Below are 18,184 nucleotides of genomic sequence, written 5' to 3' on the forward strand. Positions count from 1 at the left end.
TTAAGGCTCTAAAACTAAACCTGATAGTACAGATATATTACACAGCCAGCATGTTTTGAAGGATCCACTTTCCGTTTTGAAGGATCTATAAAACACAAAAAGCCAGTATGTGGAAAAATAATCCCGTCTGACGGACAGTTATATAGGCTGAACCCAGCACGGCGTATGATTATAGCTGTATAGTTTTTACTGCTGGATGTCTCAGCAGTTAAAGTGTGTGAGTGTGGTGTGGAGTCAGCAGGAGCCTCGGCCGTTTGAAATACTCCTGCAGCCAAATGACCAGGGACAACCTTCTCTCGCTCAAACCACAAACATTGAAACTAACGGGAATTCGACAGTAAAAAAAAAAAAAGAAAAAAAAGAGCAGCAATCCAAAATCAAATCAAGCGAAGCTCTAGAAACCAAAGAGGGTCAATTTCCAGAGCATGATAATGTTACATTTTATAATTAAGCCTGAAATAAAATTCTAGTACAAACATTTAAAAAATTGGATCAATCTGTGGACGATAAAAACGGACCAAACTACCCCTTCATTTACTACATGTAAAACAAGAAAACAAAATGTCAGCAAAAGTATTGGGACACCCCACTTTTCTGGTCATATGTGGTCAAATTTGGAGGGATACTCAAATCCAATCAAAATTTAGTACCTTAACTTATAATGAAGTCATACTTATGTACATTCACTTTTACTCTACTTTTACTCAAGGACACGTCCTGTCTTCATCGTCCACCTATGCGAAGCACAGCCCCAGAAACGCATGAACTATCATAATATCAATAGATATAGACATTTCTATTACAAAAAAATCTACAAGTAAATTTGAGAATGTTTGACAGCTCATATGAAACTGTCCGTTTCGCAATCATTTCCTCAATATGGAACGAGGACCGTCAAACATTTAAATGTGTCCATTCCAATACTGTGTCAAAAACATCTTACTTTTTATATTTTTATCATCTTGTTCCCTCTTTGTGTCTCTCCGTTTTTTTATTGGTGCTTGTGGGTTCGGCCAAGATTACTACTGGAGAAAAATAAATGTGGTGTTAACAAAAACAGAACGTTCTCATTTTAAAAAAAAAGAAAAGGATAAGGGCGACAGAACGGGAGTGGAACCCAAGGGGACGTGTCTGACATTCTTTTTTTTCACCTCATCTATTTCTATTCTCACCAACTCGACACTACGTTTGTATTGTCACACTGAGAACTTTCATAGTGTAGCTAAATAGAGATAGAGCAAGAAAGCAAGAAAGCAAGAAAGAAAGAAAGAAAGAAAATATAATTTAATTAAATTAAGGCTTATGAAAGATGCTGATTGGTCAGCTCATTATGACATCACTTTCAACAACATTCGACCCCAAAATTTTGCGATTGCAAAACTATTCGAAACAGACAATTTTAGCTAAAAAACCAAAACAAAACAAAAAATCAAGTGGCGTAACAGAGTGTACCATCTCACGACTCACTTCCTCCAGACTACACATGGCACACTCCTGCACACCCCATCCCACCGCTTTCCACAGGGTTCCTACAGAAACCCGAACGCTCCGTAATGACCCTGCACATGCACAGCTCGAGCCTTTACGGTAAGCGAATTCCATGCACCGAAAATAAGAACACACACAGACACACACACGGCTGAGTGACAGCGCACGGGAGCGTGAAAACGAAAACAAAAAAAGTCCTCGACGCTCTCTTCGGCCTGCATGGGAACGGCCTTGGAAAATAAACGCGGCGCACTGGGTAGGTCGGGAGACATTTCTGTGCACCACTGTCATGAAAAATACACACACTCGGCCTAGATCAATTTATGAATTCAGGCATTCAGGGGACGGCAATAAACATGACAAGCGGCTGAAACTCCAGAAATATGGCGAAAAAATAAATCCAGCAGTAGCCATGAGAAGCTATTATTGCCAGTGTATATGTGAAAGACACTAATGTAACTCAGAATACACACACAACCTTGCAGGGTACAAATATACATATATATATATAAAATATACACACACATACCTTTGTATGAACCTTAAATTAATATTTTTCAAGATTTTTAATATTCTAATCAATCATGGACAAATATGAATACTTTATGCAAATGTTTATTATTTCTGAAACCAAACTCAACATAGAACAACAAGACAAAATATTCTTGTAAATGTTTTAAAATAATTGTGGTGTTTTAATTACGTGAACCATCAGGACACCAAACACAACTTTTGCTGTGTTTCCACACGGACGGTTAATGAGGTGACACCAGAGAAACTGTACCTCTTCAAAAACTTTATACGGATTACAGAATCAGAGAATATCTGTTTTCGATGTGAATTTGGTCGAATTTGGACATTTCCAGCTTTCTGTACATATATTTATTAAGTTTGTGAGGAAAGTATTCACTGAGATTCAGGGTGTTTTGTGTGTGTGTGTGTGTGTGTGTGTGTGTGTGTGTGTGTGTGTGTGTGTGTGTGTGTGTCTGTGAAGAGAGATGACAGAGACGGCAGAGAGAGCCCTCTGTGTTTTCTTTATTTTACAAAAGCCCAGCGTTTTGTTGTTATTAAGAATGTAAAGTAGACCCTTTACAGATTCGAATGATGAAGTGCTTTTATTTGTACGATCCAAAAAAAAAAAAAAAACAGAGACTCAACATAATACAGAGCTTCATTTATGGTTGCCTAATTGGTGTAAAACCCCCCTTGTATCTGTCACAAAGTCAAATGTTAAAGCAAATAAATATTCCAAAAGCTCTAAAAAGCAATTATATAATATACTACTACTACTAATACCTGTAACTCTTTAACATGGCACCATTGGTACATTTATAATTCAGCCTAATGCCAAGAAAGAAAATGTTGAATCCAAAGCCCATGGAACACTTATGAAGCTTAACATCACCTAATAAACGTGTCATATGGGACTGAGGCAGGAGTCTTAGTGAGTGCACTTGTGTTCACCCGACATAATACACTTGCAATGTGCATGTGCAAGTTGGAAAGACGTGTTAATGACTCCGAGCTCAGTCAACTTCACTTTCACCTCCCTCAGTGCTGACAGTGAAACCTTAGTGTGTGTGTGTGTGTGTGTGTGTGTGTGTGTGTGTGTCTCACCTGGCAGTGTGATTCTCTTGAGGAAGAAATCAAGCCCTATCGTCTGTTTGTACTGCTTCCCGAAAGCTTCCTGCGCAAATCGAGTGGCGAGTGACGTCTGAGAGTGAGAGCAAGTGAGACAGTAAGACAGACTGAGAGACAAAGAGACAGACAGACAATTTTCTACATTTAAGTTCATTTCAACCCCTTTCAGAAGCAGCCTTTTTAGTGTCACTTCAGTTGTCATTTCCTAGTAAACTTCATCCCATTTTGTAACACACCGGTTTACAAAAACCCTGTTTTTGTATTATTCCATGTTCAGCTCTGTGAAACCTAAAAGGGACATCGTGAGCAAACAAATCCTCCTTTGAGCCCGGCTCACGCCAACAAAAACACACACTTTAAAACACGCTCTTCAAAACACACACGGCTGTCCATGTTGCTGTTGGAACACTCGGTCACTCTGGTCACTTTGGTCCTTTTGCCAGTGAGCTAAATAAAAAAAATTGACGCAGGCCTTCCCACGCCGAGTGTGTTTCGGTGTGTGTGTGTGTATGTGTGTGTGCGAGCAGTGCGGTTAGTGTCCGAGTATGACGTCACTCTTGATTGACAGCTTCTTAATGCAGAACATCAGAGCCTATTAAGAGTACAGCTGTGGGTATGTGTGCACGCCCGACACACACCACATAACTCAATGTACCACTCACTCAAAAACACTGACAGTGAGGAGTGTAGCCTCTGTGTGTGTGTGTGTGTATGTGTGTGTGTGTGTGTGTGTGTGTGTGTGTGGGAAAAGGCAAAAAGCACTGTACATGTGCCAGCATCCATTCTGACACACACACACACACAATTCAGTTTAGTCCATTTAACTACACATGGAGCACTGTGTTTCCCACGGACCGTTATTACTGACACACCACCCGCTAAACTCTGGCGTCTCATTTCTAAACGTAGCGTACGCACAAACGTGTGGGCGCGATCTGACTGACTTTCAACATATATATATATATATATATATATATATATATATATATATATATATATATATATATATATATATATATATATATATTAAGGAAATGTATTTCGCAAACACACACACCCACACACAAATATATCTTAAGGGTGTAATGGTACCGTGAATTTGAATGGATGGATGGATGGATGGATGGATGGATGGATGGATGAACTAAATAAAAAAGTAGCATGTTATGTAGTAAGAAACTACTTCTATAGTCTTTCCTATAGCTATAAACCTCATGGATTGGTCAAGAATATCTATAGAAGTGGGAGGATTGGTCAGACTTGATGCCAGAATTGGTTGGTGTTGGTCAGCCTTTTTATTTTGGGAGTGGGTAAGATTGGTCAATTTATTTCTTTTCTTTTTTACCAGATAGAATTGCTCATTGGGAGTAGCCAAGATTAGCCAAACATTACATTTACTGTATTTGGCAGACGCCCATATACAAAGTGACCGTCTCATTTATACAACTAAGCAGTTGAGCATTAAGAGCCTTATTTAGGGTCCCAGCAGTGGCAGGTTGGTGGTGCTGGGATATAAACCCATGACCTCTTGATCCAAAGCCTTAACCAGGGAGTTACCACTTTCCCCAAACTCTGTGTTGTGGCCGATCCTGGTTCGAGTCCGTATCAGGTATCAGGAGAGAAGAATGTCTGTGGGTGGGATTGTTGAAAGTTAGTGCAGGAGTAGATGGGATCGGTAAAACTGTGCAGTTGAAACTTTACTCAAGAGTGGGTGGGGTTGGATAGGGTAAGTCTAGAAAGACGGGATTGGTCAGGAGTATTTACTGGAGCAGGTGGGAGGGGAGCAGGAGGGACTGGGATCAAATAAACAGTCCCATTCACACCAATAGAAAGTGGTACTTGAGTACTTTTTCTGCATCTATAGCAACTCAAACCACAAGTATATATATGTATATACAGTATATATGTATGAAGGCAGAAATAGGAATGATTTTTAGATTATTTGATCAATCAAGGATGACAACGCAATTTATCTCAAGTTTAACTAAGCTACAGGGTGTAAATAATGTACAGTTGGTACCAGTTAAAACACTACCGCACAATTTGAATGCCACCCACGCCTGACTGCAAGTGCGTACGTCTACTGAAAAACTCTACACAAGGGAACTAACCACACACAAATCCCACTTTCTTTCTTGAAACACCACACATGATCAACCAAGCCCAAAAGGCACTATAAATCGGTGTTTCCCAGATGCTAAGAAAGTAGTGCTGACTCATAGTGAAAAAAATTACACATGGGTATTGATTACCACACACACACACACACACACACACAAACTGTAGGTTTTGCATGGTGGCATGTTCACTCAGAAGAGTTACACTGCAGTAACAAGATCTTGAGCCGAAACCACAACACTCAACAACAGTGGGTCATGTCGGAGGATCATTGTGTGCTGAACTATGATGTACTGCAAATCGATGTAATGAAGCAGAAAACACTAAAGTGTTATTTCTTCTTTGTCCATTTTTCTTCATTCTCTTCTCTTTATTGGTCCATACACTATTCTGACAACCTAAGCATTAGATTTTTAGGTACTTTTTGAACATCCCATTCCACATTTGCTTTTATAATAAACTCCACTCGTCTGGGATGCCATGTAGATACTAATAGTGGTTCTACCACAAAAGTTGGACACAAGACGTCTTTGGATCACTTGAACTAGGAGACCCAAACCTGTTCCAGCATGACAAAGTTCCTGTGCACAAAGCCAGCAATATGATATAAGATCTCCAGCTATAGAGCTCTGACTTCAACACTATTGAAGACCTTCTTAGCTTCAGCCCCTGACTTTATTAAAAACCTTTGTGTTAAATGAGCACAAATATCCAAATTTCTGTGGAACATTCTCTCAGAAAGCAGGAAATAAGTCCTGAATGTGCGGAATGTTCGAAACTTTGTGCTCAGGTGTCCGCAAATGTTGGTCCATATAGTGTAGTTTCAGAACTGCCCATGTATGGATTCTTTAACAATATGCCTAATCCATACATTGTGTGTGGAAAAGTTGTCCAGGATCAATCTGCAAGTGTTCACCAGCAATGGTTAATCATCACATTGCACCGAGGTCAATCATGTCAAGGTTTTGTGACAATGACATCGCAAAAAAAACTTCCAATCAAACCCCTCGAGAGTCTCCATGTTGAAAACCATTCCTATGTTCTCTTAACACAGCACTTTTAGGTAGTTTAGCTTGTGAATTTGTCCAGTTCTGTGAGAGATTTGGTTCATTTCGGTTCATTTTTCCAGTCTCACACCCACACAGGACTAAAGGAACATTAACAGGTTTATAAAGGAAGATGGATTAAAATGCAGCGTATCTTTTTTAAAAATAGCCTTCAGTCCTGTAATCCACTCATCAATTATCATATCTGCTACTGATACACTTGGAAAGAGTCTGGGCAAGATCATCTGTGTGTGTGTGTGTGTGTGTGTGCACTTTGGAATTTTAAAAAAATGGTGTAAGATATGAAGTACAGTCTGTTATGTGTCTTGCAAGATATAACATTTTTAGCAGCTAAAACGTATATTTACGAAATAATAATTATAATTAAAATGAAAATTAGACATAGCATTTCTTTGAGAAATATATAATATAATACCACAGACTGGTAATACTGAGCTGAACATTCTGAAAGGCCGGTGTGTGTGTGTGGGGGGGGGTCCGTCATATAAGTTCAGTGTTTACTTAATATGATTTTAGCGATTTTTGGACCTTTCTGTTATACGTAATGAGTAGTAATACAGTAAAAGTCTGTATGAGCCTGGAGTGTGTTCATGACGTACAAAACTATCGTACAGGCTTGAAATTTCAGCTCGTCAACTTGCCTTCTACAATTAAGCGTTCCTTTCACAGAGAAACGATTGCACAGAAACATTACCACAACCCATAAGATCATTCCATTCATAGACACTTGGTTAAATCTAGAACACTAGCCAGTATAAACACTTTTTTTGAAATGGAATTATTGGGATACGACATTTCCAACCATACATTCTTCTGCAAAATGTTACCACAAAGTTCAACTTAATTGTATATGTCACTGGATAAGATAACTTAAAACCCAAACTTGTTCCAACATAACAATATCCCTGTGAACAAAGCCAGCTCTATGAAGATCTGCTTTACATGGGTTGGAGTGGAAGATCTCCTGCTATTGAGCTCCAACCGTATTAAACACCTTGAATTGATGGATGAATTGGAAAAGTGACTGCAAATCTCCACAAAATCTAGAGGAACATCTTCATAGAAGAATGGAGGTTATTAAATCAGCAAAAGGATCTAAATGTGGAGTGGGGTGTTCAAAAAGCACATACAAATTCTACTCACTTGAACTTTTAACTTTAAAACATTTGTCCCTAAAAAAGTACAGATTTGACAAGTTCCAATAATAATCACAGACACTTTCCAGACTGAATCTTGCCATAATTCCGTAAGTTTTAACGTATCAATGCATAACTATGAAGTATTATAAAGTTGCCTATCTTTTGAACAATACTAGCTAAAGGTTTTGCATATTTCAATTTCTCATCTCATTAACAAGTAGAAGTATTTCCACAGATAAGAAGCATATGATCTCTAGTATTTTCTGATGTATATTATATAGACATTGGAAAATTTGGGACACTTCCACAAGCCTGTCATCGATCTCAGCACTCCAGTGTTTATAATTAAAGCCCACACACTTTTTGCATTGCCTCATTTCTTAAATCATACTATTTAACACTAAACAAACTCGTGGTTTTTAACTATAAAAAAAATAAACATCCGAAATATATATCGAAAGCTCGGATCGTTCGGGATCATCGACGGATTTACCCGTTCGCTTCAACAAATCATTTGTGCCCACACTCATTGACCATCGCACACCACCGCATCTTCTGCACCCACGTTTGTTTACACTCTCACACCACAGGATCAGCTGTGCCCAGACTCGTTTATCCTCTCCGCCTCGTTTGTGACCACACTGGGCTCCTGTCCAGCTTTCATTTTGAGATTCAGTCCCCATTTTGAAAATTCATCCGCATGAGCAAATTGGGTATAAAAACCTGGCTAAATATCTCACTCAGCATGCCAAGCCTAACCCAGAGCCAAATGGTCAATTTATGCAGACAGCAAACTAGCTAGACTAGCTTTAAATCTATAAGGCTTAATAAGTCTATATAAATATAGCGACCTGCAAATTGACAGCCTTGTAGTCCCTTGCACTCAGTTTAACAGCCCTCATCTTGGCATACATGTTGCCATATACTCACTCTCAGAGTATATGAATACTGAAAAAGTATTGAGGCACCAAGTTCTGGAAAGCTACAAAATGTTTGCACTGGTACAAATGAGCTTGTACACCATATTGTCACTGAGAAACATCATGAGTAAACAAAAATGTATGGCGATGAAACCAATCTTCAAAACCCACTATTCACATTGACATATGACTGACCACCATTGTTCCCAAAGATTGATCTCTGTTCACAGTTGTTCCCAAAGAGCAATCCCTGACCACCACTCTTCCCAAAAACAAACCACTGATTATTAACCCCCCCCGCCAAAAAAAAGACCAATTACTGATCATCATCCCCATCATTCCCCAAGAAAAAAAACATCAATCGTCCTAAAAACCAATCACTGACTACTACTTATCCTACAGACCAATCACAGATCATCACTCCTCCCAACAAAACAAGCTCTGACCACCATTATTCCCAAAGACCAATCACTGACAACCATTGTACACAAAGACAAATCAATGACCACCAGTGTACCCAAAGACAAAAAACCACTGACCTGAAGTCTTTCCGTAGACCAATCACTGATCACCATTGTACACAAAGACAAATCAATGACCACCAGTGTACCCAAAGACAAAAAACCACTGACCTGAAGTCTTTCCGTAGACCAATCACTGACAACCATTGTACACAAAGACAAATCAATGACCACCAGTGTACCCAAAGACAAAAAACCACTGACCTAAAGTCTTTCCGTAGACCAATCACTGATCACCATTGTTTCCATAGACCAATCACTGACCAGAATTTTTCCCAAGAGCAAAAACACTAACCACCACACTTTCCAAAGCCCAATTACTGACCATAGCCTTATTTTTTCTTCCATTATATTTTATTCTAATAAAATCTCCCAACCAAACTTTTCTTTTTCAAAACATTTTTACGCAAAATAATTACGATGTCACAATCTGACCAAACAAATATACTGTAAATATTAGTTTAACAGTGAAAAAAACCTGGGAGATTTTTTTAGACAGCAATTTGTCTTTTAAAAATCATGTCAACCATATTACAAAAACAGCTTCACCTCAAAAATATAGCTAAGCTAAAAAACATGTCTATATCTGATGCAGAGAAGCTCGTCCATGCATCCATGACCTCCAGACTATTGTAATGCATTACTAGGTGTTTGTCCTGCATCATTAATAAACAAGCTACAGTTCGTCCAGAATGCAGCAACCAGAGTTTTCACAAGTTTGAAAAAATATGACCTTATAACCCCAATCTTATCGTCCCCACACTGGCTACCTGTTGAGTTCAGAATCGACTACAAACTACTGCTACTTACCTACAAAACACTAAATGGTTTGACTCCCATGTATCTTTCCAGTCTTCTAACATGCTACAATCCGATACGCTCCTTGAGATCTTAAAACTCCGGACTTCTAGTAGTTCCTAAAATAGCAAAGTCCACTAAAGGTGGTAGAACATTCTCATATTTAGCTCCTAAACTCTGGAATAGTTTTTTTGACAGTGTTCAGGGCTCAGACACACTCACCCAGTTTAAGTGCAGATTAAAATTTTATCTTTTGAGCGAGTTCTACACATAACACACATCACATATCATAACATTGTGCTCCAGAACATCTGATCACATGCACATTATCAACTTGTGCTTGTTAATATCATAAACAGCAGCTACGCTAATTCCTCTCCACTGCTTCTCTTTCCCTCCCCATCCCGAGGCATCCTGAGGTTGCTCCAGCTCCAGTCACATCCCACCTCATTAAGATTGTGGACCTTTAAAGAAGTAGATGCCGAACTCGCAAACATCCCGAACCATCTAGAGACATACCAGTGCCAATTGGATCCCACATCATGTGTAGTTTGGACATTGGACCTCTTTAAAGGCTCTGGCATGGAGAAGCTTGTGTTGGATCTGTGATGATCGCAAATGTTGAACTATTTTATGAGTTGCTCAGTAGCTCCTGGTTCCATAATGTCAACTGACTGTATAAGACTGTAGAAAGATCATTACTCATAATCTTATATGCTCATGTTAGTTCTCACTCTCCAGTGTTTGTATTGTTTTGATGTCACCCAAATGAGGATGGGTTCCCCTTTTGGGTCTGGTTCCTCTCAAGGTTTCTTTCTCATAACATCTAAGGGAGGTTTTCCTTACCACAGTTGCCACGGCTGCTCATCAGGGATAAATACACACCATTCACCTTAACTGTTAAATTCTGTAAAGCTACTTTGAGACAATGTCCGTTGTGAAAAGTGCTAATAATAATAATAATAATAATAATAATAATAATAATAATAATAATAATAATACAGCTTCCTATTCGGATCCATCTGTTGACATTATGAGACATTATGCAGCATGTAGATCACGTGGATCTTTTCAGCATTTTGCATGCCATCCCAAGCAAAGACTGTGCATCTGCACATGCACATGAAATTATACACATAACTGCACACTTATATGATTAGCTACGGCTGCATTAGCATTTAGCACGCCACCCAAAGCTGCTGCAAATCCCTCATCACCTTTCCCGAAGCTCCGTCTCCGATCAACACCATCTTCAGCTGCCGCTCCTGACTCTCCTCCTCCGAATCCGACATATTTACCTGAGTGTGTGAGTGTGTATGTGTGTGTGTGTGTGTGTGTGTGTGTATACACACTAAGCACAAGGCGATGCAACAATGTAATCAGTAAGATCCCTTTGCCAAATCCAGTTTATAATCACATTATTTGTACTAAGCAACGCGCCGCCATCTTTACTCAAACATCCGGACTGGAACCAACCACTGGCTGTAGAATATTACAACATTAAGACACAGAATGACAATATCGATGCCATGCCAAAGGTTATACACAATTTTAACAATATATTAATTGACATAACCAACGGGTAGTTTTCAAACACACCCCGATGCGTTCTATGCCCTTTCGTTTTCTTTCCTACCCACGGAAGAAAAAATGGATTCGTCCGTCATGACGCTCCCTCGTTACTGTGGAAACCAATGTTCCTGGCGGAGCCTTTAAAGAGGGAGTGTGTGGGTTGAGTGCGCGCGCGTGCGCTTTCGAGCAGCTCCAGTTCCAGCGGTTCAGTTCTGTAGAGATGTAGGACCAAAGTTATATATCAGTTTATTATTAATGGAGTGCAGAAAGAAGATGACAATCCAATCTAGCGAAAAACAAAAACCGCATTAACATTAAACATACTGTCTCTTCTTAGTCATTATTCTCTCTCTCTCTCTCTCTCTCTCTCTCTCTCTCTCTCTCTCTCTCTCTCTCTCTCTCTCCTTTGTCTGTCTGTCTTTCTGTCTATCTGTCTGTAAACAAGTCACACCTGTCTGTCTGTCAGCAAGTTACATCTGTCTGTCTGTCTGTCTGTCTGTTTTTTAAACAAGTCACATCTATCTATCTATCTATCTATCTATCTATCTATCTATCTATCTATCTATCTGTCTGTCTGTCTGTCTGTCTGTCTGTCTGTCTGTCTGTCTGTCTGTAAGCTAAACTAATTTCTGTCTGTATGTCAACAAATTATGTCTGTCTGTCTGTCTGTCTGTCTGTCTGTCTGTCTGTCTGTCTGTAAGCTAAACTAATTTCTGTCTGTATGTCAAACAAAGCAAATTACATCTGTCTGTCTTTCTGTCTGTAAAAAAAAGTCACCTTTGTCTGTCTGTCTATCTGTCTATCAGTCTGTCTGTTTTCAAACAAGTCACATCTGTCAGTCGGTGTGTCTGTCTGTCTGTCTGTGTAAGCAAGTTACATCTGTCTGTCTGTCTGTCTGTCTGTAAATAAGTCACCTTTGTCTGTCTGTCTGTCTGTCTGTCTGTCTGTCTGTCTGTCTGCTTGTAAACAATTAAATACAAGTTGACAATTCTGTCAACAAGTCTGTCTGTCTGTCAACAAGTCACATCTGTCTATTTGTCTATCTGTCTGTCTGTAAACAAGTCACATTTCTCTGTCTGTGAACAAGTATCATCTGTTTGTCTGTCTGTCTGTTTGTATCAAGTCACATCTGTCTGTCTGTTAGTCATTTTGTCTAACAGCAAATACCATCTGTCTGTCTGTCTGTCTGTCTGTCTGTCTGTCTGTCTGTCTGTCAGCATGTTACACCTGCCTATCTATCTATCTATCTATCTATCTATCTATCTATCTATCTATCTATCTATCTATCTATCTATCTATCTATCTATCATCTATCTATCACATTTTGCAATGTAAAATGTATATAAAACATAAAAATCTGCAGTGTGTTGATATATAACACATAAACCTGTTTAATATAAAACAACATGATAGAGTAAAAATGTATAACATTGGATTAGTTTGGATTAGATTAGATTAGATTAAATTAGATTAGATTAGATTTATCTGGTTCTGACAGAAACTGACGCATATGTCAGACCTGAAACATATCATACACGTTTATAAAAATGAGGCCTGAAGCAGAGTATGTTACTGTAACTTTCTCATACCAGGACGCTTCAATCACATAAAGAAACTTTCTGAGTTTAAACATCATATAATAATAATAATAATAATAATAATAATAATAATAATAATAATAATAATAATATGTGCTGGACAATACACAAGTTTAGAGTCATAAAAACAAATAAATAAACGAAAAGGATGAATAACATGAGAAATAAATATAATACATTAAATAAACGGAATCATATCGATTGAATAATTTAACTGTAGTTTCACCTGCGGATCTGCTTTACATTCATGTTTTGTGCGTTTATTATTAAAATCTATTTAAAATTTATATTTTTAAAGAAATAAAAAATATATGATTACAGTAAACGCAGTCATGTAACCCGTCAATACGCCTAGTTGGTTACAGACACGTCGGATTTTATTTCTTTTATTTTGTTTTATTTGATTTGCTTATCAATTTATTAATTATCGTATGCATTAGTAAATTGTAAAAAAAAATATTATTATTATTATTTTAAGACATCTTACAGAATTAAAGTCAAATTGCTGTAGTCTGCAGCTCAGTTCGGAATACACATTCTGGATAATCGACAAATAACAAATCAACACGACAATAGTGTTTATTATTATTATTATTATTATTATTATTATTATTATTATTATTATTATTATTATCCCGTCAATGAGCGGTGTGTAATGTGATGCAGATGTATACCTGCGCGAACAGCTGGAATAAATCAAGCAGGTGTTTGCGTGCACGTGTTATATCCAGGGTACAAGTCACGGAACCGCGCGCGCTGTATTCCCTCTGCCCCGCAATAAATAATACTAATAATAACAACAACAACAACAACACTAATCATTATAATAATAATAATAATAATAATAATAATAATAATAATAAGTATTATTATTATTATTATTAACAAATAAAATGTTATAAATTTATAAAATACAAAACAATACGAGTAACAGGAAAACATAATAATAATAAAATAAAATAAAACCCAAAAAAATAATTAGCATCAATAAGGCAATAATTATAAGCAAGCAATTTGTATATGTTTTTTTTGATAGATAGATAGATAGATAGATAGATGATAGATAGATAGATAGATAGATAGATAGATAGATAGATAGATAGATAGATAGATAGATAGATAGATAGATAGATAGATTTGTGAGATCTCTTTTACCTGCATTGTTGAATAAAAATAAAATAAAATAAAATAATATTGATAATAAAAATACGGCTCGTGTGTTGTATAATTGTGAAAGCAAAAATGACTCGCAGGTGCGGAGGCGCGCGGGGGGAGAGAGAGAGAGAGAGAGAGAGAGAGAGAGAGAGAGAGAGAGAAAGAGAGAGAGAGCGCGAGCGCGCGGAGACACCGCCAATTTTGCCGCCATTACGTTAGATTAGGGGAAACCCGATCCGGGACTGTAGCGGGCTCGCGCAGAACTGATCGTTCTGATTATGCGCCATTACAGCCGTCAGGTCGCGTCTAATAGCGTGCACGCGCAAATTGCTTTTGACGTGTCCGATCTCTGCGCATATACACACAGAACAGAAAACTAAAACTTGAAGAGAAACTGACCGCTGCGTTTCTTATGCCAAATATTATTATTATTATTATTATTATTATTATTATTATTATTATTATGACCTGATAAATGTACATGCAATATACATGCGCACGTGTTCTTATACGTGCATGCGTTTATTTCTAATGCCTACATAAAGTGTGTATGACAGAGAGAGGTGGGGGGATTAGGGGGGCTACTCTTTACTTTCACACACTATCACACACACACACACACACTCTCGAGACGAGTTCACTACAACTGCACCATTGTCGTGCCAATAAAGAACTGCACATTTAATATAATTCCGCCTAATTGAATATGAGTTGTGTGTGTGTGTGTGTGTGTGTGTGTGTGTGTGTGTGTGCGCGCGCGTGCACGCGGCAAGATCTCGCATGATCTCAACGTCAATATCATTTTGGATTGCAAAAAAACTGAAGCTCCATCTGCGAATCATTTCCAGACTCGAATGAACTCGCGCACACACACACACACACACACACACACACACACACACACACACACTCTCTCTCTCTCTCTCTCTCCCCTCTCTTTTCTTTTCACACACACACACACACACACACACACACACACACTCTCTCTCTCTCTCTCTCTCTCTCTCTCTGTCTCTCTCTCTCTCTCTCTCTCTCTCTCTCTCACACACACACACACACACACACACACTCTCTCTCTCTCTCTCTCTCTATCTCTCTCTCTCTCTCTCTCTCTCTTTTCTCAATACCTCGATTAAACACACTCAATAGAGGCTTTAGGCCTCACTCGAGGGTTTTTTTTCCCTCTCGGTCATTTCTGTGCGTTTTCCCGGAATGTTTAACCATCCGGGTACTTATTTATAGGGGATGGATGGAAAATAAAATTAGGGGGCTTCACTGCACCTCCACGTGAAATATAGCAATAGATAGAATATATGCAATATACAGTACACACCTAATTTGCGCACACACACCCACACACACACAGTGATCCACTGAATTTCAAATGACTTCCTCTAGAATACATAGTGCCCTACATTATATATCTTTTTTCCCCCCATGTCATATAGTGCATAAATAAATATATATGGGGTTCAGCCCTAAATCCTAAAATGATTTCCTACCAGACACCTAAAGAAAAGAAATTTGGAACTAAATGTATCCGGAGTGCTGAGGTGCAGCACATTAAACTGTCAGGGGGCAATGAATATGTCTAGAACCCCTTAACACTTTTAGATTTAAACCCTTTTAATGTACAACAGAGGCATTAATTCACATGGCAGGTGTATCCCAGATGTGTCTGACATATAGGCCATGAACAATTCTGTTTAGAAGTGAACCGTTTACACCTGAAATAGTGCCTCCAATACATAAAAACAGTGTGTTAGCTATATATCATATAATGTCTATGTGGAATATAAAGGCCATTTTTAACACATATCATGGGGCTTTTAGGTCCCAAATACTTTTCTATAGTGAACTCATGAAAACGTGACTGAAAGGGTGTAGTGATATTGTGCTCCAAATTTGCTAGAGGTCTAGAGGTCACCTATAGTGTGGTGTATAAAGGAAGCTGAAGTTTGGTGCAGAACCCTTCCATTCACTATCCATAGATTCCTCCAGACGTGAGATGCCATGAGTGGAAATCAGCATAATAGCTATTATTACAGTTGATTATTACCTTTGGCTGTTTCGATTGTTTTCTAAAAGGTCTCGATTACTAAAGCCACAGTCGGAGGCCGGTTCTCTGCGGTGTAGGACAATCCCTTGAGATGATACGAGGAGTTGTTTTCTCTATGCTGATTATTAATAGTATGAGTGTTTGTGGTAAACGTTTAGAGCAGGAATATCCTCGAACCTGTAGCCTGAGTTACTATGCAAATTAGTAGAGATGAATTTACTGATCCGTAACTATATCTGAGGAGCTCAAGTGATGTGTTCGTCTTTTTATATGCCATAATGAAAGGCTGTGATACTTCTGGTCGTTTGGGTCATACCCTCAAATCTCTGTCTCAATGGTAGATCTTGGGTATGGTTAGTAGACTATGTAGGTCTGCTCACACTTTGTAACGTTTGACTCTAAAACATTGTCATTTTACAATCCATTTATGCATCTGAAATGATTTCACTGTATATGTCCAGGCTTCCAGGTGCTAAATACAAAAAACAGATTATACCTTTAAGACTCCATTTGGTAAAATGAGCTGCTATTTAAAGCAGAACGAACAATCGTGTTCATTATAAAAAAATAAAGGGCATAAAGTAGCACTGGACAAAATCTAGCAAATGAAATTGAATCTTGGAAAGACTCGGCTCGCTCATTCCTGGCGTGACGACACGTCGGATGACGTCATTCTGTAACAGTCGATCCGCCAAAAACAAAACAAAAACAACAACCACAGTGTAGTCCAAAGTCCACAGAGAAGTGACGTCTGCTATTTTGTTGATTATTTCTTTATGCAACCTGACGAGACAGACACATTCAGATCGTTCAAAATAGTCAATAAATAAATCTCTTTTTTTAGGGGGGATCAATATCTAAACGTTTACTTAACAATACGTCAATTATACACAAATTGTGTGTTTATTTTTAATCAACAGTCTATCTGTCTGTCTGTATATCTATCTATCTATCTATCTATCTATCTATCTATCTATCTATCTATCTATCTATCTATCTATCTATCTATCTATCTATCTATCTATCTATCTATCTATCTATCTATAAAGGAGCACACAGCACAATTCTCTCTCTGTCATTATTATATCCACATAAATCCTCATTCTGCTCAAACACCACGCATAATGTCACAATTATTAATACCCAATAAATATAATATATACCTACATACCCAAATATCCAATTAGACGATAGATAGATAATATAATATAATATAATATAATATAATATAATATAATATAATATAATATAATATAATATAATATAAGAACCGCGCATTAAAACAATCCAATCAAAATTAAAAGCATTGAAGTGGAAAAAAAACTTTTTGGTTTAATTGCAAAGATCATAAATCTATAGGCTTAATGAAATTGTGGTGTTGATGGTGTTAATGGTGCTGGTAATGGTGCTGGTGGTGTTGGTAATGGTGTTGGTGGTGTTGGTGGTGTTGGTGGTGGTGTTGGTGATTGTGTTGGTGGTGTTGGTGTTGGTGGTGGTGATGGTGATGGTGTTGGTGGTGGGATTTATATTCCGATTTTGAAGCAGACTCCTGGAGCAGATCGGCGCGCGCAGGGCCGCATTAAATCACCGAGCAAAGCAGGACAGGGACTTTAAATCACCTTAACAGCGCTCTCACACCAGTGTGCAGGACATAAAACATACAATAATAACGCAGGAGCCCTGTGATGGAGTGTACGTGAACCTCATACAAACACACACACACACACACACACACACACACACACGCGCGCGCGCGCTGAAACGTTTAAATGTTGATAGTTATAACATATATATATATATACAATATAAAACACATCTGGCTCTGAGAAGCAATTCGCAAATACAAATATTTATTTTAAAAATGATATATATTTGGCTGTATATTATGATCATTATTATTATTTTATTGGAATTTAATAACCCCTAAAGTCCACAAAAAATTGTAATCATAATTATTATAATAATTAGAATTATCATTATTATTGTTGTTGCTGTTTTGTTGTTGTTATTATTACTATTGTTAATATTATTGTAATTATGCAAATGTAAATGTTTTGATTTCTCTTCACTTCAGTGCACTTGAACACAAATGGGACGACAGACACCAA

At 38.0% G+C, this 18,184-nt stretch overlaps 1 protein-coding gene across 1 annotated transcript in view; it reads right to left on the reverse strand.

Annotated features, from left to right (window-relative positions):
- The window catches only part of rab28 (RAB28, member RAS oncogene family), a 28,617-nt gene extending 17,333 nt beyond the window's left edge, over positions 1 to 11,284 (reverse strand). Inside the window, exons 1-2 of the mRNA XM_046865457.1 lie at positions 10,910 to 11,284; positions 3,106 to 3,202 (exon numbers count right to left, since the gene is read on the reverse strand). Of these exons, the coding sequence (XP_046721413.1) occupies positions 3,106 to 3,202; positions 10,910 to 10,984 (172 nt within the window). The 5' untranslated portion in view covers positions 10,985 to 11,284. The remainder of the gene's footprint in view (positions 1 to 3,105; positions 3,203 to 10,909) is intronic.
- Between the last annotated feature and the right edge of the window lie 6,900 nt (positions 11,285 to 18,184).

This window comes from Silurus meridionalis, chromosome 14 (assembly GCF_014805685.1).
Source record: "Silurus meridionalis isolate SWU-2019-XX chromosome 14, ASM1480568v1, whole genome shotgun sequence".
Taxonomy (NCBI): domain Eukaryota; kingdom Metazoa; phylum Chordata; class Actinopteri; order Siluriformes; family Siluridae; genus Silurus; species Silurus meridionalis.